At 45.9% G+C, this 21,179-nt stretch overlaps 1 protein-coding gene across 4 annotated transcripts in view; it reads left to right on the plus strand.

The window, feature by feature from the left end:
• Nucleotides 1-21,179, plus strand: part of FBXW11 (F-box and WD repeat domain containing 11) — a 66,908-nt gene that overhangs the window by 18,946 nt on the left and 26,783 nt on the right. For all 4 annotated transcript variants that reach the window (XM_039559515.1, XM_039559513.1, XM_039559514.1 and 1 more), the window contains 2 exons: nt 18,230-18,292; nt 19,338-19,563. In XM_039559515.1, the coding sequence (XP_039415449.1) occupies nt 18,230-18,292; nt 19,338-19,563 (289 nt within the window). The remainder of the gene's footprint in view (nt 1-18,229; nt 18,293-19,337; nt 19,564-21,179) is intronic.

Below are 21,179 nucleotides of genomic sequence, written 5' to 3' on the forward strand. Positions count from 1 at the left end.
TGGGGTGTTTGCAGGGCCAGGGGTTGGACTTTGATCATCCTTGTGGGTCCCTTCCAGCTCAGGACATTCTATGGTTCTATGAAATATTGTGCCAAAATAAAAGCTTTTTCTTTTTATTAAGGTTTGATTGTTTTTGTAGAGCTGCAACCAGAAGAGGCTTTGAGACTTTTGGAAGTGTCTGTGAAGGATTATTTTTTTCAAAAAAAAGTTCTCCTTTTGGGTGTGTGACTCAGTGATGCCTGAAGGGGAACTTGGAAGCAAAAGTGGCACCAGCTGCTTTCCCCATTTATTATTTCTGGCACCGTGACTTGCCCTTCATTGTTTCCTGAGCTCAAAGCCCACAGAGAAATCAGGTGGGGCAGACACCAGGAGCTCTTGGTTCTGTAGCACACATTTGGTTAGGGTGAAATGGTTAAAAGGAAGTGCAGGGGGGGAAATTCAGAAGCTCTTGGGTGATTCACAGAAGTTACCTGGGAGTTGTATCTGTTGTGTGTGGTGTGTGTAGAGTAACCAGTGAACAGGCCAGAGAGAGGGAAGAGCAGTCTTCAGTGTGGAGCCTTGGATAATCTCTTCAGGAAGCTCTTACTCAGTCCTGGGGCTTTTTCAAACCTTTAGGCTTCAGCAGTCACCTGCCATCCACCTAAAGGAAGAAAGCTCTGCCTTTCTGTGATGTTGTTAACAATCATCAAACCTAACAAGGCTGTTTAAAATCAAGCTGTAGCATTTCAGCTACCATGGATGGGGAGGTGTTCCCGTTCTCAGTGTGGGTGTGTATTCTGTGCTTTTCCTCATGCAGTACAATTCCTTCATAGTGCCTGCAGTTTACTGGAGAAGTATTTGCTTTCTCCTTTCTGTGAGCTGTTGGTGAATGCAGAAGAGAGACAACTAATTTATTAAAAAATACTTATTCCTATTTGTGGTACTTGTGGTTTGCTCTCATCTACTCTGGCTTTTGGTTTAATTGATATTATTAGGAAATAAAGTCCCTGACACTTAACACTTGTTTCTGTTGCATGGAGAAACACATACTAAATGCCAGTTCATAATACTTGAAACTGCTACAAGGCCTTAGTTTTAACTGCTTAATTATCTTTAATGATGTTTTTGTACATGAACGCACTGGTATCCAATAGCTCCTGTTTTCATTTGCTTTGATACGGATTTCTCTGCAAGATTAAAACCAAAACTCTTGTTTAGGTCTTTAGAGAAACTGGTTCTGTTACCAGTTAAGTGATGCAACCCTGTGGATACAGCACCTTCCATGGCCTCATCCTTGGAGCACTGCAGGGTTTTGAGTGTGTTTTGTGGTGCTGATTTGGGAAGTGGCTCCAGCAGGGCTGCCAGGCAGAGACACGTCCAGGGTTCTGGGCTCTGTGAGTAAACATCTCCAGTGTGGAGTGAACACTGCTCATTAAGCAGCAGAAGATAAGAGCCCAGGCATCACTTTGAATTATTGCATAATGTAGGAGGTGATGAAATAAGTCTTGGGAAATGAATTATTAGAGAGATGTAATGAAATTAACCCAGTAACCAAATACTGCCCCACCAAGTTTCTTCCCTGTCTTCAGTTACACTTTTCTTTCACTTCTTTTTTAAAAGAATCATTTTATCCCTCTTCTAAAACTCTGCTTAGGTTTCCTCATGCTTATTTAAGTCCTCCCAAGGTCTTTGGGGTTATTAGAAAAGTTTTTTCCTACACCTTTCCATCTATTCTTAAAGTTTTCAGCTTAATTGCATATAGTGCCCTGCTCCTCTTTCCCTTTGTGTTCGCACATGGCGTGTGTGGCCTGGAAGCTTTACCAGTGTTCACTGACTGCAGGAACAAGAAATGTCTCACTTCCTGAGCTGCCGGTGGGAGATGTCAGCTCCCTCCTGTGTTCCTCCACAGGCCAGATCTTAAAACTCATGCAGTGGCTTTTTCAGACTTGAGTCTCCCCTGACTCCTCCCAGCCCGTTCTCCCAGTACTCCAGAGGCTGGGGATAGCACCCTTGGCTTTACCTGTCCTTTGTACTTGGCTCCTGCCCAGCAGGATGTCCGGCTCCGTAGGCGCTCCTGGATCTGCATTTTCCTTTTCATGGAGTCCCCATCCCTGGAGGTGGCACTCAGTGCTCTGGGCTGGTGACACGGTGGGCATTGGGCACAGGCTGGACTTGATGGTCTGGGAGGACTTTTTCAGCCTTACTGACCCTGTGATTCTCACAGCACATGTCCTGGAGGTGGACAAGCAGTAGGAATGTGACATTGACTTGGTTCTTGCTGCTGTCGTTCCTGCTTATAGTTGACAGGAGTCTATCAATTGATCCTCCATAAGTGGAAGCTGTCTTCACAAAAATGGGGCTCTTAAAATCCATTTCAGTTGGGCAATTTGTAATTTATTACTGTTCTGGAGAACCTATTTGCCAGTGGCAGGTGGAGTTCTGGAGCATCAGGGTGTAGATGTTTATTCCCTGCTCCAGCACTCCCTGCAAAGGCAGTTATTTGTTAGCAGAAGGGAATCTCGGTGCTATCACAGCTGAGCTGGGGCACAAGGAGTCCCTGAAGGGTTTGGGTTGGAAGGACCTTAAAGCCCATCTTGTTCCATACCCCCTGCCATGGGCAGGGACACCTCCCACTGTCCCAGGCTGCTCCAAGCCCCAATGTCCAAGCTGGCCTGGAACACTTGCAGGGATCCAGGGGCAGCCCCAGCGTCTCTGGGCACCCTGTGCCAGGGCCTGCCCACCCTAACAGGGAAGAATTTGTTCCGTGTATCTAACATGAATTTCCCTTCTTTCAGTTTAAACACAGAAGTTTCCAGAAGGAAGTGTATCTTTCTATTTATTGATGTTACAATTTAGCATTAACTTGCTTAAGCTTCTGTTTGTTTTTCTTTACTAATTTTGAGCTGCTGTTGATGTTTCTATTCTGATACCAGAAGGAAGCACAACAACAGAAAGTGTAGTTGGAAAAACTTGTAGTTGAAAGCTGAGAACTGAACATGAAAGCTTCTTCATCCTCTTTCCCCAGTACAAATTCAGGCACAGACACGATGCAGTTTTCTTGGAACGACAGCGAGTGCCAGAGATGGGCTCTGCTCAAACCTTCTCCTCTAGAGCATGAAATCACAAATGGGAAATGATGAGTGGCCTGTCGCTCTGGAGCCTGCATCCCTTTGGAAATGTTATTCTCTGCAGCTGTTAAAATGAGTTGTCATAACCAGACAACTGCCTTGCTGCTTCTGTTAGGTCTGAAGTCATTTACAAATACCTCTTTGACATGTTTTCTGGGATTTTGCCTCAAAACAGTGGAACTGTTACCATTTCTTTTTGGAAACAGTCCAAGAGATCCATTAAAAAGAAATACAGATTTGATTCCATTTCTTTAAAGGAACAGAATGTTCTCTCCAATATCTGAAATATTTGTGCTTGTCCCTGTGTTTAAACAGACTTTTCAGAGACGGAGCTTTCAGACTGAGGCCAGCAGTGTAGAAGCAATTAAAGCTACCCGTGGTAGGTCTGGGGGCAGTGTGGGCAGGGGAATGGCCTGGATTCCCCAGTCCCTAAATCCAAGGTAAAAATGGCCAATTTTCCCTCTGGTAATCGGCAGCAGTGCTTTCCAGTGTTGTTCCTTCTGGCTGGAGTCTCCTCTCAGTGAAAAGTAATATCAGTTTGGGGTTTGTTTTCAGCAGTTCCTTGTAATAACTTTTTTTTTTTTAGTTCTCAGTGTGGGTGTTACAGCTTTTGAGGCCTGATCCGACAGCTCAGTTTTTGGTAGTTGCACACACTGCAGCTATTTTGCAAAGGGTAGCATTGCATTTTATTCCCCGCGGTGTTCCAGTGCTTGGCCATCCTGGTCATCCCCACCATATCCCAGCCTATTTTCTTTGGAGTGCCCAGACTGGGGTGAGCACTCTGGATGCAGTCTGGGAGGCCCTTACAGTCACAGCAGCTTCTTGTGGTGCTTCCTGATGGTGTGGCCAGCCATGGCTTGGTGCTGGATTCAGGCTCCTGGAGGATGGGGAAATGTGAAATGCAGGGATTGCTTTTGTGAAGCATGATTTATTCTCTGAAGGGAGGGGTTCTGATAAGCACTCCTCTGTTGTCCTTTGTGTATCTGAGTGCTTCTGGCTTTATGACTTTAATTATTAACTGAGCCTGTTCATTCTTAGGGGCAGGAAGAGACTTTCTCTGTATTGGGTCAGTTCCTAGTGTTTGTTTGGAAGTGGAAGTGAGTGGTTACTCACTGGAGCAAATCCCAGGACTGAGCTCTGAGTCGGAGCTCTGCTCTTTACTTTCCTCAGCTGAGGAGCAGAAATGTGTCCCTGATGTGTGAGAACCAGCAAATGGGGTAAATATCTGTGAGTTTTGGTTCCTCATTTGCCTGGCACATGATGTACATCTGTCACTTGTAGCTGGCTGTGGCTTGTGCTGAGGATTCCAGCTGTATTCCCTGTGGTCAGCAAAAGGGGGGAGCAGCCTGTGAAACCATGTGGCAGGCTGGGGTCTCCTGTGGTGGCCACCCCTGGCTGGCACCATTTGGGCGCTGCCAACCACTGACCTTTCTGCTTGTGGGGAAAGGGTTTTGCTGCTACAAACAACTTGATACACACGAGTGCTTATTTTGGACTTTGTTGTTTTCAGTGGTTTTTGGAGAGCACTGAAGGTCATACACTTCATCCTCAGGCTGCCAAGTGTGCTTGAACAGAAGAGTGGCCCTTTTCGGAAGCCTGATCCTCTTGGTGGGCAGTTCTCTCATCTTGGTCTTCTCTTCAGAAGTTGTCAGTATTCAGCAGTTAGTAATTGACTTAATCACTGATCTTTATGAGCGAGATGAGGAGGAAGTGGTGATATGAGTTCTTCTTGGATATGCCACTAAGCTGCTGCTGAAGGAGGGACTTGAGAACACAGAAAAAGTCATGGGAGCTTAGAGATCCAGTCCTTTCTCCTTTGGGTGCCTTGCTGGCCTGCGTTTTGCTAGTGTTTCTCGCCTGTTCCATGCAGAGATCCCAATCTATGCTCTCCACACCGGGAAGGATATGTCCCTGTGGAGGCAGGTTCTCCATGGTGAATTCATGGATCACCACGAGGTACTGCACCTTGCCTCAGCAAATGCGGTGCCTGTTGCTCAGAGCTGCAACAGTGAGTGTAATGTCAGACATAAATTGTGTCCCTCAGAAAGCTTAACACAGTCCCACTAAGCCTGAGAGATTTCACAAGTGGTGGGCAGGAGCTGTTATTCCTGATGGCTCTTCTGAAGCATCTGCAGAAGGGATGGTGTTAGCCTCAGCCTCGTGTTGATGCTTTCTCAGCCTTCTTTGGAGAGAGGATTTTTTCTCTGTCTGATCCTGTTACGGTGAAAAGAAATGTGTTAGGAAACGTGCCTTGCTCCCTGCCTGCCTTCTGGCAGTGCCATGCTCATGCTGGCAGGGATGGAGGAGGGAAATCTGACTGAGGAGAGGAGGAGCTGCAAAGGCAGTCTGTTCTGGGTGTATGTGACACAGTCCTCTTCCTTGCAGGTGTTGTCTCTTTCCCATAGAGGAATTTTCTAGGAAACAGAAATCTATAATCAAGTATTTCCTACCAAGGTTGAAACTCCATTTGTGCAGTGTCTTTGCGCTGCAGGCTCCTCATCAGACCCCCCTGGCAGGAGGGTGGGTCCCTTGTCCGGGGGAATTCAGCTGCTGTTTGGTACCTGTATTGATGGTTTTGCTGATTCTGATGGTGCCACTCTGAGTCATCATCAAAAGGACACTTATCCTTTCCATGTGACAGACTCCTGGGTGCTTAGCAGGCTGCCCATTCCCAGCTTTCCCTGAGCCTCTGTGATTTGCATCTGATGAGTTGTTTGTAGGTCTTCAAGACTGACATTTAAGAGTCTTCACAGAGGTGGTTGGTTTCTTGTGGTCCTTTGAAATGGTGGGAGAGTCCAAATGCATCAAGGGAGGCATGAGAGTCAAGGGTAGCGCACAGCTGGCTACAGCCGCAGCAGGGGATTGAGCAAATTGTACCAGTCCCCATCTGGCAGGGCTGGAGGAAGTGGTACAGCAGAGAAAGAAGGAACTGTAAACTGAGCTTTTTACTCCTCTGTGTAATATTTTTGTGGCAAAATAGTCCTGTTTGGGAAGCCTCCCTGCGGGAAGGCTCAGCTTTCTCTCTGGGACTGTCCCTGTGTTCAGAAGTGAGGGCAGCAGCTTTCCTTCCTCAGTGCCATCCTGCCCAGGCCTGGGGAAAAGGATGCTGCTGGCACTGCCACGGGCACAGAGCTGGGGCTGGGCTGCACCAGGGGTTGGTGTCAGCTGGCCCTGGCTTTGGTTTGCCGTGCCACAGCTCTGCCACCTTTCTGTCACACAAGAAGCTGTGCTGTGACATCAGGCACTGATGAGTATGGACAGAAAATAATCTTCCAAACGCAGGAACCTGAGACTTGGGGCAACTGTTCCTGTTTTCTCAAACCTTGTTCTGTAGAGTCTTACAGTGAGGTGCTTTTTGTATTCATCAACTGGATCTTGAAGTTGTGGAGAGAGAAGTGGTGCCGACCTTCCAGGTCAGGAACATTTACCATCCATTATATAAATCATGTGAAATCTAAATTACGCAATTGCACATGCCTTTGAATAGCCAGATAAAATCAGCACTCGAGTGCAGAGTGTCTGCCTAACCCCAGGCAAGGCTGGGTGGATATTTAAAAAAATGATTTGAGTATTTTTTTACATCTTGTATTACTGAAGGCTTTTTGCTTTAGCTGCAGTTAGGCTGCAGCCTTCATGGAGATAAGGTTTTCTCCAGCTTCTGGGTTGCTTGGATATCAGCAGTTCCAAACCCACACTGAACTTGTGCATAAACAAAAGCTTGTGTTCCAGACAATTAGTGAGTGATTAGAATTTCCTGAGCAGTTGTGAAGATTGATACACTTTCATGAGCTCCCAAGTCTGGAGTACAATGCCGTACATCTCTGGAGAAACAGAGATGAGCTTCGAACAGGACAGGATTCTTCCTTGGGGTAGCTCACTGGTTCTAGGCTTCAGTTCTGCTGAATTTTCATTGCAGTGGCTACTTTTTCTGTATTTCTTTTGCGTGCAAATACCTTCTATTTTGCAAAAGATCAATAATTGAGGGTTGCTGCATGTTTAGTATTTCATACTGTTCAGTGGCTTTGAGTAACCTTTGTGTAGCTTTTACTGTAAAAGTTTGTATAAAAGCCTGTTCAAAACCTGCTTAAAGTTTTGCTGATCCTTGGGGAAGAAGAGCAAAACCCAAAGAATGAGAATAAATTCTTGAGCAGTCCTGGTGCCAGGGCAAAGCAAGAAGGGATGTAAAAGAAAGTACTGGATGTTTAATTGAAGTAAATAACTGGTTTTGGTTCTCCAGTCCTAGTTCCTTAGTATTTAATGGCAATGAATTTGTGGCTGTGGGCTTGTAGTCGTTTGGAGCTCCTTATTTTTTAATTATTCTTCATTTATCTGTGCTTTGCTATGTGCTATTTGTTGTTCAGCCACCTCCTCAGGCTGCAGGTTCATGCCCACTGCTTCTCTTCCTTCAGTTCCATGTTGTTTTCCTTGAGGGTTAGAGGGCTGCAGGGCTTTTCATGGAATGGTTTGGGTGAAAGGGACCTTAGAGCTCATCTTGGTCCGTCCACCCTCTGCCATGGGCAGGGACAACTTCCACAATCCCAGCTTGCTCCAAGCCCTGTCCATCCTGGCCTTGGACACTGCCAGGGACTTTCTGGACCTCAGGGAAAAACAGAAGTACTGAGCAGTAGTGGATATGAGGAAAAAACAAGATCAATCAGGTTTGGAAAAAATGGCTTTAAGGATTGGGATCTTTCCCTGGCTGCAGTGTCTGAGGCTCTTGAGTGTCCCCTCCCTCTCACAGCTCTTCAAACCCCTCGTGCTGAGGGTTGTGCTTTGGGCTGGCACTTCGAGGTAACTCCCTTTGGTTTGATATGGAAACAGCAGGAGAGATCTGAACCTAAATTCCCTCTGGGAAACCAGGAATAACCTTTGAAGTATTTTAACTTTGCACCAGGCAGCCAAGTTGCAAATGTGTAGTTCATCTTAGCAGAGGCTAATTTATTTTTGATGAATTTGAACTGATCTAATTACTAGCTTAGCCTGAAATTTGCTTCCTAGATGTTACTTATCCTACCTTTAATCTGGAATACTGTTAACACTTATTAATTGTGTGGGGAAGAGTGGTGTTTTCTGCCTTGTTTACCCATGAATGTGGTGCAGAGAAAAATGTCCAACTTTTGGAGCTTTTGGAATTTGATTTTGCCTTGCCCTGGAGTGAGGATGTCCACACAGCCCCTGGGGTTTTTCAAGGATGCTCCATGGGAGATGCAGGGCTGTAGGAGGTGATGGGGCAGGTTCTGGGCTGTGAAACAGCAGTGCTGATGGAGCAGTTGGGTGTTGCAGGGATGCATCAGCTGGCTCTGGAGTGTCTTGGCTGCTCCTGGAGCCCTGGAATTCAGCTGCTGTTCTGTGCTCAACCCTCCGTCAGATGTGCTAATTTGAGCAGTCAGCACTGAAATGCAACTTTAAATAGTTTGTTTTCCTTTTGCAAGTCCTATAAATGATGAGATGAGTGGATCTGAAGAGGTCTCTTTGCATCTGCTCTAAAAGGAAGAAAAGCAGTGATAATCTCGAGCCAGTATTTCCCTTCAAGTTTTCTGTTTTGGATGCTTTTTTAATACAGGAAATAAAAGCTAAAGGGGCTCTTTACTAAGCATTGAGACAGTTTCTAAGGTAGTAAATACTACTTAATGTTTTCATTATAACAAAAAAAAAAAAAAAACCAACCCAAAAGCTTGACATACATAATCTCCTAACTACCTAACCAAATCCGGTTATTTAGAGTAGCTTCTGATACAGTTGTAGGTGCAGATGTTCTGAACAAGTAACATGGTGTAGTCAAAGCTTTAAAAACTTAAGCTCTGCTTTTCCTTCAGAACTTTCAGTGAGCTCACGGTGTAAGTAACATAGTTTGAAGTTTCCCATGAGTCTTAGACAGAGGAAAAACTGTTCTACTTTGGGATGGATTAAGATTAAAAGTGCAGATTCCACATAAATGAATTCATGTGGAAAACAGATGAACTGTTAGTGCAAAACCTACTGCTAATGATTGTAGCTGAGAACGTGGGGTAACTTCTCTTAATTTAAAAAAATAAATTGAAAAAGCAAACCAACACCTTGCTCCTAATATCTGTACCTTCCTACAGCTAGTTTGTCAGGGCCGTGTTTCTGGTTTAAACATTTTGCTGTTAAAAAAAGTTATTCACAGGCAGAAAGGATTTCTCTTTTGAGGTATTTGGCCTCTAGAGTAGTGAAAGGTAATTGAGAAATGTTTTAGGCAAGTGACTGCAACTGTTAGCAGTGGTATCAGTAATAAGCTCAATGACTGCTTTGATACGCAGTTTGAGTACTGAGGTTTTGCTGCTCTGGCAGGAATGTGGGGTGGGATTCCTGCACACATCCGTGTCTGCCAAGGAAGGCTGAGTGACTGGACTGTGAAAGGCATGAACCTGAAAAACAAACACCACTTGTAGGCCGAAGGTGGAATTAAAGCTCCTCTTGGGCTGGGCAGGGGCTGCAGAGTGCAGGGGTGGGAAAAGGAAGCCAGTTTTCATCTGAGTGAGCCTCAGGTGAGGCTTTGCAGGGAGCCTTGCTGGCTCCTCTTGCTGCTGGCTGCTCTCGCACCAGCTGGGGGAGTATTACGATTATTATTAGTAGCAGTGTTTTATTGACTGAAAATTTCCCCCTGGCAGCTCAAGCTCAGCACTGGGCACCTTAACATAGCCCCCAGCCCTGGCCTGGCTGAAGTGCCAAGTGCTTTTGCCTTTCTCCTGCATCCGCGGTGCTCTCTGTTTGAGGGGCAGGTGGACAGAGAGTGGTTTCTGTGTATTTGGGCTCTGGTTTTCCATCCAGCACAGGCGTTTGCACCATGTGCAAGTGTTGCGAGCTGTGCTTTGGTGCTGGAGTGGTGCAGGGATGAGTCATCAAATTGCTACAATTACACAATTCGCTACTCATTGTCCTTGTAAATACAACGTGTTTTTATAGGATGGATACAGGCAGGTTTGGGTTACCGACTCTTTCTTTACTCCAGACACTCAGAACATTAAATGAGAGTTTAGGGTATTTTTGGGACAGTTGCGCAAGGAAGGTGCTATTAGATGTCATCCTGCAGTACCTGTTGAGGTAAGGCTGCCCTTAGGAACTAACCGGTTACTGCATATTTAAAACCCAACAAAACCAAACAAACCCCCACTGGATGTCTCTTGGGATTGCAGTAATTACGTTGTTTTTCTGGTGACATCAGCTTGCTGTGTGGAAATGGAGGCATGCTGGAAAATAGCTCTGAACTTGGACAGAAGTGGAATTGGTTTGTTTCTTACGACGACCTAAATTGAACTAACAGTCAGTGAATATTTTTGATGTAAATCTTTCTGAGAGCGTGTAATACATTATTGCAGAAGTTCTAAAAGCCACAGAGTGATTTTGATATTACGGTTTTCCATCAGCTGTAGTCCTTCACAGGCTGGGGTAAGGATTAAAGTCCTGCCCTGCCAGGCAGGCTCAGGCTGCAGTTTGGGCACATTTTTATATATATATATATATATATACATATATATATATGTACAAGAGATCAGCAGCTAATTTATAATGTGTTTAAGGTGAGGACTGATACTCTAGAAACAAAGTTAAAATAGTGGTACTAATTGCCAATCATCAAGGCATTGGTGATTAAGCAGAATGACCTGGTTAGTAACTGCTTGTAGTCTTTGGAACCTGCAAAAATAACTGTTCTGGAACATTTAGGTGAGGAGTGGCTGGAGATTTTCCTTCTCTTAACAGAGGCAAGAGCAAGCAGTTTTAGTTTTGGGGAATTTATTGCTCTGGCCAAAACCTCCTGCAGAACAAACCCTTGAGAGGTGTCAAACTGGGTATGGAAGAGCATTTGGTATCTTTTAAAAACTTCCCATCTATAACTTGTGGTCAAACTTTGGAGTTTGTTTGTAGCAGCTTGAAACACAAACTGGGGCACTGTGGTGCTGAATTCAGCATGTCTTCTAAACTTTCTGGTGGTTAGTCAGAGGCCAAATAAAAATTGATGCCCTATTTTCAGTATGAGGGGTTTTTTTCTAATTTTGCCTTCAGCTGTTGGCTCTTGGTAGACTCTTTAAATATTTTGAGTATATTTTTTGTTTGAACTTCCAGCAATAGCTGCACTAAAATAAAACCTGGCAACTGAGAGAGCAGCAAGCTAGGTAAGAATTGAAGCATGTTCAGCTTAATTCGTGCAGATCCCCAGTGCTTACATAAATAGTTCAGTTTAAGCTGAAACAAGCAGTTACTAATACAGACATCAAATATAGACATGGCCATGGTCAGTGGAGTGAACTTTTATGTTTGGTGGACAACCAGCTGTCCCTGGAGGCCAAGGAGCCCGGTGGGATTCTGGAGGCAGCAGGCAGAGCATTCCCAGCAAGTCAGGGAGGGATCCTGCCCCTGTGCCCAGCCCTGGGGCACCTCTGGGGTGCCGTGCCCAGCTCTGGCTCCTCAGCCCAGCAGGGCCAGGGAGCTCCTGGAGCGGGGCCGGCGGAGGCTGCGCAGCTGAGGAAGGGCCTGGAGCATCCCCGTGCCCAGCACAGGCTGAGGGAGCCGGGGCTGCTCAGCCTCGAGAGGAGCCCCAGCTGAGAGGGGCCCTCAGCCCTGGGTGTCCCTGGCTGCAGGGAGGGCTCAGGGCAGGGCCCGGGCTCTGCTCCGGGGCCCAGCAGCGGCCCCAGAGCACCGGGCAGGGCCTGAGCGCAGCAATTCCCCCGCCCAGGAGGCAGAACTGCTGCCCTGGGCAGGGCCCGGCCCCGAGCAGATTGTGCAGAGAGGCTGTGCAGTGTCCCTCGCTGGGGATATTGCAGAGCTGTGTGGGCACACTGCTGTGCCCTGGGCTCTGCCATGGCCCTGCTGGGGCAGGGAGGTGCCGCCGGCTGAGCCCCTGTGGGCCCTTCAGCCTCACCCACTCTGGGGTTCTGGGAGTCATCCTGGGATTCATACGGAATCTCAGACTGGAGGGGATCCATAAAGATTGTCCAGTCCACCTTCTTGCTCCTCACAGGACTGCTGAAAACTAAATCAAGTTTAACTTGATGAACCTCAGAGTTTTGCTTTTCCAAGTGGCTGTGGACAGTGGATTAAGTTTGTCTAATATCAGCTATTTTCAGAAACTCTTTTTGTGGACAATCATGTGACTGTGGGCTCTATTTTCTGCTCTTCTGAATGAAATTAGTATTTATTTTTGTGTAAAGCTATGATGGGATTATCTCACTATATTAAAAATACAAAATTAGTGGGAAAATATTGCAAGGAACCCTTTTCTGTAGGCAATGGAGTGAGGTTAAACCCATAGCTGAAGGTGTGTTGGTGCTGGTGCTGCCTCCTCTGTGTTACTCATCATCTTTTTTGACCAGATTTGAATTACTGTCCACACCTTTTGATGCTTTCATGTGAGCTTTGATGCCATTGTTCCATCCACAGGCCATGGCTGTGCTCCCAAAGAAATGTTTTGTGGTGATGAATTTGCAGTGGATGGGATGAGCACCCTTTGTCAGTGACTGCCTGTTCCTGACCTGGCATTTTGAAGCACTGCAGGATTTTTTCATTTCTTCACAGATCTTGAGGAGGGTGAGAAGGAAGGGATTTGGTCCTTGGTGTGAGGGGAGGTTGATTCCCATTTTGTGCAGTCTGGGTTAGGGGTTCTCCAAATTAATTTCACATTTGTGCTACAGGTTATTTTTACTAAGAGCCTCTCCATAGTTAAAAGAGGAAAATCCCCTCTTATCCCTGATCAAGTATGAAGATGTTAATAAACATTGTTTAACAGGTTCCTGGGTTAGCAAATGCTGCCCATTTCTCCCCAAGGAGAGGCTCACATTCATTTGGAAATGCTTTGAAGCATTTGGCAGTTTCTGGCTCTATTGAAAGCAGGAAGCCATGAGGGGCACATTCTCATCACTTTTAGCTGGTGCAGATGGCTGCCCAGCTTCCTCCCTTTCTGCTGGCTCCAGCTGTCCTGGAGGATGGTGGATTCCTCCCTTTCCCTGGGAAATGTGTGCTGGGACCTCCAGCAGTCCCTGTGTGGCAGAGCTGGGTTCAGGAAGGGATTGAAGCTCCAGCTCTGTGTACTCAACCTGCAGAGTTTGACTCCACGGTATCCACGTATGTACTAGTTATTTTGTATTGGTCCTTCAACTTCTTCAAAGTCAGATGTCGTTTGTTAAAGGACATCAATCAGAGCCTGTTTAGCTGAATTGTTTTAATTGGTTTTGCTTCTTTTGTTAATTTTCACTGAAATTTCCTGGTGTTTTTTCCAGAGAGTGGGAATCTTGTGAGAAGTTAGACTGTTGAAGACTTAGCTTGGTCTTTAACTGAGATGGGAATTAATGGTGTCGTCTCAAGGGTAGTGGGAAACAGAAGTTCCTGTTTCCTATCCCTTTCCCTTTCACTAAAGCCCAAATATAAGACTCTTCTTTTTTTCAAGGTAACACAGCCGTTGTCTTGTTTTGTCCATACATCCTCTGTATCCTGTGAATCCCTTCTTTGTCAGGGAAGACTTTATCATCAAAGAAACTTGGCAGTGCTGTCTGCCTTGCTTGGTGCTGCTCCTGAAACTTGTGTGTCCTGCCCCAGTTCCCAGGATTTCCTGCTATCACTTCCATAATTGCTGTCCCGATACTGGAGCTCCAAGTGGGTTAAGAACAAAGCTGCACTGGGCTGTTCCCCTGCCCAGGCAATTAAGTGACTCAAGGCATTCCCAGCTCCTGGAGCCGGGTGCACACCCAGGCTAAGAGCAGCCTGCTGGAAATCTGGAGCAGCCTGTCCAGGTTTGGTGGATTTCTGCTGGAAAAGGTGCAGCTTTTCCTGCACCTGCTGATGGAGGGGAGCCTTGCAGTGCCAGTCACCTGCAGGGAAACACGGGATGCTTTTGCACCTCACTGCCTCGCATCCATGGAACTGCTGTGCTTGAGACATCAGTTACTACCTGGTATCCAAGGATCTTAATTGAAACTGTGATTTATGGAGTTTTATAATACCTACAGTTTCTGTGCCTTTGGGGATCATTCACAGTTGGTTCTATTTCAGAAGCTCTCATAATCTCCAAAGGGAATTAGCTTGATGTAATTAGGCTTGTCAGAACCTCTTTCTCTCCAAGTAACTTGTGAACCTGTTTTTGCCATGGTTATCTGCACCCCATAGAAATCCCAGAAACTTGAGGTACTGTGGAGCAGAAAGACTACAGAAAGCCTAAAGTTTCTGCAGGACTAAGCAAGGAATGTGGGATGCAAATCTCCAGGAAATGAGCTTTTAAACTTGCCCAGCTTGTGGAGCAATGTGTAAATTTTACTGCCGTTCCTGGTTACAGTCAGTGGAAATAGAGACTGGGGCTTTGCTCAGTGTAACTCGATTCAGTCGGGTTTTAACAACTGTAAGGCAGCAACAAAACATCCCAGCTTGGACCCATTGTTATCTCTTGGCTGTCGCTGCCATTCCCCGTAGGGATGGAGAGCACTTACTCCAGGCTGACTAATTAAGGCATGACAGCTGCTTGGAAATAATCATTCTACTTTGCAAGAGCTGTGAGCAACTTCACAAGAATCTCTGGAAAAAATGAATGTATAAACAAGATGAATTGACAATATTTAGAAGCCCTGCTTCCACTGTGAGGAGCTGCAAGGCTCTCGTGGGGGTCAAAATCACGCCGGGGAATCTCTGCAAGGGCAGCTTGGCCTTGCTGGGATCACTGGGATGGGACACCACTGCTTCCATCAGCCCGTGGAGCTGTTCATCAGCAGAGCTGCAGAGAGTTGGGGTGAATTCCATGGTGATGCCACTTCAAAGCCACTTGGGAAACCGGCTTTATGTGGAGGTGGGTGGGGTGAACAAGAGGTGCTGGCTGAGGGAAGAGTTGAACTTGGAGATGCTGATCTGTGTTCTTGCACAAGCACTGGAGCCCAGGAGCCAGGACTGGTGACACCAGCTGTTAGGAATTTTGAAGTCCTTCTTCTGCCAAGTGCTGGGAATGGGCAGGACAGATCAGAGTTGTCTAATTGCTTCTTCCAGACAACAGGGCAGGATCTACCCATCATCTCTTGGTCTCCAATTAGTAGGCTTAAGTGCTGGAGAGAGAGATTGGAGTCTGAATTGGGATGTGTGCGATGGGGGAATAACCCCAAAATGAAGTGTTTTAAAAGAGAAGCAGAGCAAGTTTATTAGAAAGAGAAGATGTAATAGCAAAAACATGTATTTGGGAGCAGAAAGGGAAAGGATGAAGGATTTAAAAGCTCTAAAATACAGTAAGAAAGTGTGGAATGAGTCAGGATGGGAAAAGAGAGAACACAACAAGCTGTAGTAGTAGATACCATTAAATTAATGCAGCTGCCAACTTCCTGGTGAAATATCTGAATACAGTATTCATTTCCAGGCTAAGAATCAAGCTGTGTTACCTGCCCCCACAGTCATGGCTCAGATGGTGACAGGACATGGGAGCATCTCTATCGCGGTATCCCACAGTGGTAGGGAGGAGAAGAGAGATCCAGCAGGCAGGAATTGTGCAGCAAGATTCCTTTAATTATTTTACAACTCCTTTATAGACTTTTTTCTTCGTAGTCTAATTGGTCAAAGGATCAGGATCAGCCACTCCTTGGGGTGATTGGCTAAAATCCTAAAACATCCATTGTCAAAATATTTTTCTACTGTACTATAAACAAAGGTTTTGCAAGGTCGCAGGTGTTCATAGTTTATACAACTCTACAAATATCTTCTGTGAGAGAAAAATATCTCACGGGACTGGAAAGAAGCAAGAAAAATTCTTGCTAGCAGCATATTTGAATCCACACATCTCTGGGCAGCAGTGCTGCCTGTACCAGGGCATCCATTTGTGGATCTAAGACGTTGTCTTAGCCAAGGCTGTGCTCTGCTGCTCTGAAGAAAGAGGGAAAAGCGGAGACAGGCAGGGAAAATGCAAGAGTCCTTCGTCTTCTCCTTTGGATCAGTGGATGTGGGAGTGGATGGTGCTGCACCCCGTTGGCAGCTGGTCACTGCTGGAGTTCCCCTGGGCTCAGCAGTGGCGCTGGTCCTGTTTAGTGTCTCTGTTGGTGACCTGGATGAGGGGATCGAGGGCACCTTCAGTAAATGCACAGACAGCACCAACCACCCTGTGCCACACTGCTGCTGTGTTTAGTTCTGTTGTATGTTCCCAGGATGACATCGTGTTTTGGAGGCAGTTCTTAGTCTCCATCCTTGGGAAAGCTGGCAAAGATTTCTGAGATATTTTCTGATAAAAGGAGAAATGCAGTGGCAGAGTCTCACCGTGCCCTGCTGAAGGAAAGTTAGGGGGGATAAATGGATAAAAATGTGGGGTTTCTGCTAAATTTGCTGACCCAAGCCACCTGTGTTAGATATTCTCAGTGTTCCTTGCTCGTAGCTCCCAGGATCCATGGGTTTATTTAGCCTTCAGCTGCCAAAGGAGAGGAGATGTTCCTTACTCATTTAAGGACACACTAATTGGATGTACCCTTAACAACATATAATCACTCTAATGAGTATTTTTACATATTCATATAGAAATAAAATAAAATCAAAGGAAGTGCATGGTTCCCTAGTGGCGTGTTTGCTTTCTGGAATGGTGTGGGCTGGCTGGGTCCCAGTCAGTGAGGGGCTGCTGTGTGCTCCCTGCTGGGGGAGAGCACCCCTTGCACTGGTTTGCCCCCGGTGAGCGGGGCTGCGTGGGAGCAGGGTGTGGTTATGTATAACTCCAGAGGCCATGACCATGGAAGGTGTGGTTGTCTGTTCTATGTATGTTCAGAAACACTAAAATCCATGTTTTTTGGAGTCACCCCAAACATCTCCTGCCTTTATCCCTTTCTGGATTCCCCTCCAGCCACCTCCTGGGCTTGTACATGTCATTATCACGTGTGTGATAACCAGGTAGTTGAGTCTTTCCATCACCTGTGGCCACAGTTTTATTCTGCTGTCCAAAGTCCGTGTGCCACATGTTTTTCCACACCTTCAGGGAGGGCTCAGGTAAGCTTGAGCCAAGGCAGCTGGGCGGGGGACGAAGGGTTGCTATAGATGGGATACTGTTCATTTTCCAAGTTTTCTGGGTTTGTGCAGCACGTCCTTATGGAAAAAGAGGAGGAGATGAATGCTTTTGAGATGGAATTGTGTTTTGAGTGGGGGTGGATGTATTTTCTAAGGAGTTATCCATAATCCAAGATGGCAGGAGTACGGGAATTGTGTGGCTTTACTCCATTGTGTGTTTTACTTGAGCCTCTTGTTCCTGTTTCTGCTGAGACAGAAGGGAAGAAGGCTGAAATAAATACAGACAGTGTTTGAGGACACTCAGTTTGTCCTGCTAACCCTCTGCCAGTCTCCTGGGCACAGGGATGGGGAGGGCAGGGCTGGGGGAAGCAGGAACTGCCTGGGAATGAGGGACTTGGGAGCAGGGAGGAGGAGATGGTGGGTGTGCCATGGACAGCAACAGGGAGCAGCTCATCAACAACAGGGGCAGAAAGGAGGGGAAGATTGGGAGAGACAGAGGTGAGCTCAGAGAAACAGTAGCAGCTGAAGGTTTATAGAAATCCTTCCATCTTTTGTTGGTGAAGGAAAGGGAGGGAAGCAGTGATGAGGAGCAGTTCTGATGTGGGGAGAGCACTGCAATAAAGGCAGGGGTGACTGCCAAGCGTTGTAGACACAGCCTGGGCAGTGAATTGCGGAGATGTTCTGCAGAGAATGATCCCTGTTCCTAGAGCTGGGGAAAAAGCATATTCGGTTGTATGTAAGTAGTGTATAGTGATTTTTTTTTTTTTTTTTTTTTTTTTTGCCTAGCTGTATGCAATTTAACTTTGGCAGAAAGTGCTGGTTGAATACATTGACAGGTTTAATTGCTTTGGCTTGAGTAGGATGAAAGTGAATTTATTTCCCAGTGAGAAAAGCGTTGAAAGGCTGCATGAAAACCTGTCAAAGGGAATTGAAGCGGGGTTGGGGAGTTATCTTTACAGTAAATGGAATTGATAAACATGTCAGTTAAAAGTGGAATTTATTTATAATACTCAGGTTTTGTGGCCAGAAGTCTTTGAGAATTCCATTCACTGGGAAAATGAATTTTATCCATTCAACTGATTTGCTTTTTTGTAATGCTTGTAGAGCAAGAAATTGTCACAGAGTAAAAAGCTGAAGTAATGTTTGTTCTTTTTTTCCAGAACACGTCAGTAATGGAGGATCAGAATGAAGATGAGTCTCCAAAGAAAAATACCCTGTGGCAGGTAGGACTAACATGGATGTAGAAGGAGAGGTGCCAGGAGTTTGTGTGTTCCCGCTTTTGAGAAATGTCCAAATCTCGGGTCTGCATAATCATCCTTGGATGTTGTTGGCTGTATCCTCCTAAAATTAGCTCAGCCTTCGAGTGAAGGATGATGCCAGTGGATAATCCTTGAGAAATTACCAGTTCTGCTCAGATTCTGTAGTTTGTGCTGACCTTGGAAGGACAATGCTGCGTCAAAGGATCCTTGGGAATAAAGTTCGTTTGTATTTCTGAGCATGTGACTGCTGTTTAAGAAGAGAAGTTCAGCATGGCAAGGAGTCACAACCCGTTTGCTTTGAAGAAGTTTGGGAATATTTCAGAGCTGCCAATTGCTCCCCAGCAGCCCCTTGGCCTCCTGAGGGGCTCAGAGGAGCTGGCATCACTCTGAGCCTGTTCTCACTAATTAGCAGTGACTCCTGCTGGGGCGTTCTTGGAGCATCCTGATGTGGAGCTGCAGCTCCCAGGATTTTAATGAGGGGTTTATGTGGATGTCCCAAACATTGACAGGAGCTGTTCCTCAAGAACAAACCAAGCCCTTGATTCTCAGTTTTCGTTTATGGACAACCAGTGCAACACTGACATAAGAGTCTCGAATTCTTGTGTTGATTAGCGTATTCATGTCCAACTTTATCTCTTATTTTAACTGCCAGAACCTGAGCAAAACATTTGTGGAGACAAACTTCAGTGTGCCCAGAAACCACTGTTTTGAGCTGGGAAAGGCAGTTGTAAAAACAGTTAAGTTCCTTGCAGTTTAAATGGTAAGAGGTGTAAGGGAAGAATTCAAGACTTGCAGAGTAATTTAGGAGCAGTCTATGAAAGACTTCGAAAAGTCTTTGAAATTTATCTGATGTAGCTCGTATCTTGAAGAACGTGTTTTAAAATTTAGCTTTGATTATTTCTTTGCATCTTCTTACACTTTCTTATTAAGCTGTTCCTATTGTTTATGTATAATTACCAATATTTAAATATATACTAACACATCAATAATGTTCCTTTTCCAACCCCAGATAAGTAATGGAACTTCATCTGTGATTGTCTCGAGAAAAAGACCATCGGAAGGAAACTACGAAAAGGAAAAAGACTTGTGTATAAAATATTTTGACCAGTGGTCTGAATCAGATCAAGTGGAATTTGTGGAACACCTCATTTCCCGAATGTGTCACTATCAGCATGGACATATTAACTCTTACCTGAAGCCCATGTTACAGCGGGACTTCATCACTGCGCTGCCAGGTAAATGAAGGGCAACAGAGCAAGGGTTTGCTCTGGGCTCTGGGAGCATCCTCCAGATTTCCATTGTCCCTTACAGATACAGTGCTGCTTCTGGTGCAGAGAGGGGCAGCAGGGTGGCTGAATCCCTTCTGTGATTAATTGAATTGGCCACTGGATGCCAGTGTTGTTCCACGTTAAAATAGTTGGACTGGTGTATCCCAAAGAATTTCTGCTGGAATTGGAACTGAGTTGTCACAGAAGTTGTGTATCTGCAGGCTTCGGTCTAAACTCCTTTTTCGTACAAACCCCATAGGTACAGAAAATACTGCCAGAGGTATTGTAGTTTAGGAAGTCTTACATTTTAATGTCGTTCTGAGTTTCTGCTTAGGTGAGTGCATCTAGTTTGTCTACTCTTGTTGCTGACCTAAGAGCAAAAACACTTGGGGATTTTTATTGTGCTGTCCAGCCCTGATTCCTACTTTCAGTTACTCAAAACAACTTCTGACACCCAGAAGTGTCACCTTGTGTTGGTATGTTCAGATATGAAATCTGTTTTTACACTTGCTGTATGCATTTTTTCACAAGTGGATATATGGAATCTCTAGGTTGTAATCTGCTGCTAAGTTGTATTTATTTTTCCATTAATTTTTGGAAGAAATTGTATCTCTGGATTTTTGCTGCTGGGAACAGTGATTCATTGGATTCTTGGAAAGGGAAGTGTGCGGACATTGTTTGCAGAGTGGGAAATAAGCCTGGGATAAGGGGTCAGTGTGTTCTGTGTGCCACTGGCAGCACAGGGGCACAGCTTCACCCTGCAGTGTGTGAGCAGCCTGGGGTGTTGTCCCAGGAATGCCAGGACAACGCTGAGCACTGAGGGTGGAAGAGGAGGCGATGCAAATCCTGAAAGGAGTCGGAAACTGATAGTTTTTCGTGCACAGGGAATATTGAAGTAAAGTCTCTGTAAAGGTTGGTGGTACTGATGCTCTTGTAGCCTTGGTGTGTTTGGGTGGGGGCCTTCCTGGTGTGTGGGACAGGATCTGCCTCCATGTCAGGGGGTCCTGGTCTCTGTGCTGCTGCAGTTTCACAAAACCTGGAGAATTCAACTTCTGGAGGTGCTGGGGGGGGGATTTTGGCTCTTCTTTCAAACATGGTTAAAAAGGGCAAAGTCCATGGAGGGCAATGAAGAACATAGAGCAGGGCAGAGGAAGTGATAGGGAATTTATATGTGCTCTGTTTTCTTAAAAAAGAAGCTTATAAAATGTGCAAGAGGGCTCTGAAAGGGAGGAGTGTCCTTTCTCGCACATCTCTGGCTCACAGGAGTGGCTTTCGAGAACACTGAGCTTGTCTGGCCACACAGGAAAACGTGCTCCTCGTTTCCTGGGCAGAGCTGTTTCCTGCAGGGACTGTGGCTGTTCCTTCCAGCTTGATCTCAAAATACTGAATGCTGATTTCTCTGGGGAGTACCTGGGATTTACTGAAAATCAAGTCATGGGGATCACATTAGGGTTGTCATTAGGGTTGGAAAAGCCCTCCCAGCCCATCGAATCCAAGCTGTGCCTGGTCCCCACCTTGTCCCCAGCCCAGAGCACCGAGTGCCACCTCCAGCCCTTCCTTGGACACCTCCGGGGATGGGCACT

Source organism: Corvus cornix, chromosome 13 (assembly GCF_000738735.6).
Source record: "Corvus cornix cornix isolate S_Up_H32 chromosome 13, ASM73873v5, whole genome shotgun sequence".
Taxonomy (NCBI): Eukaryota; Metazoa; Chordata; class Aves; order Passeriformes; family Corvidae; genus Corvus; species Corvus cornix.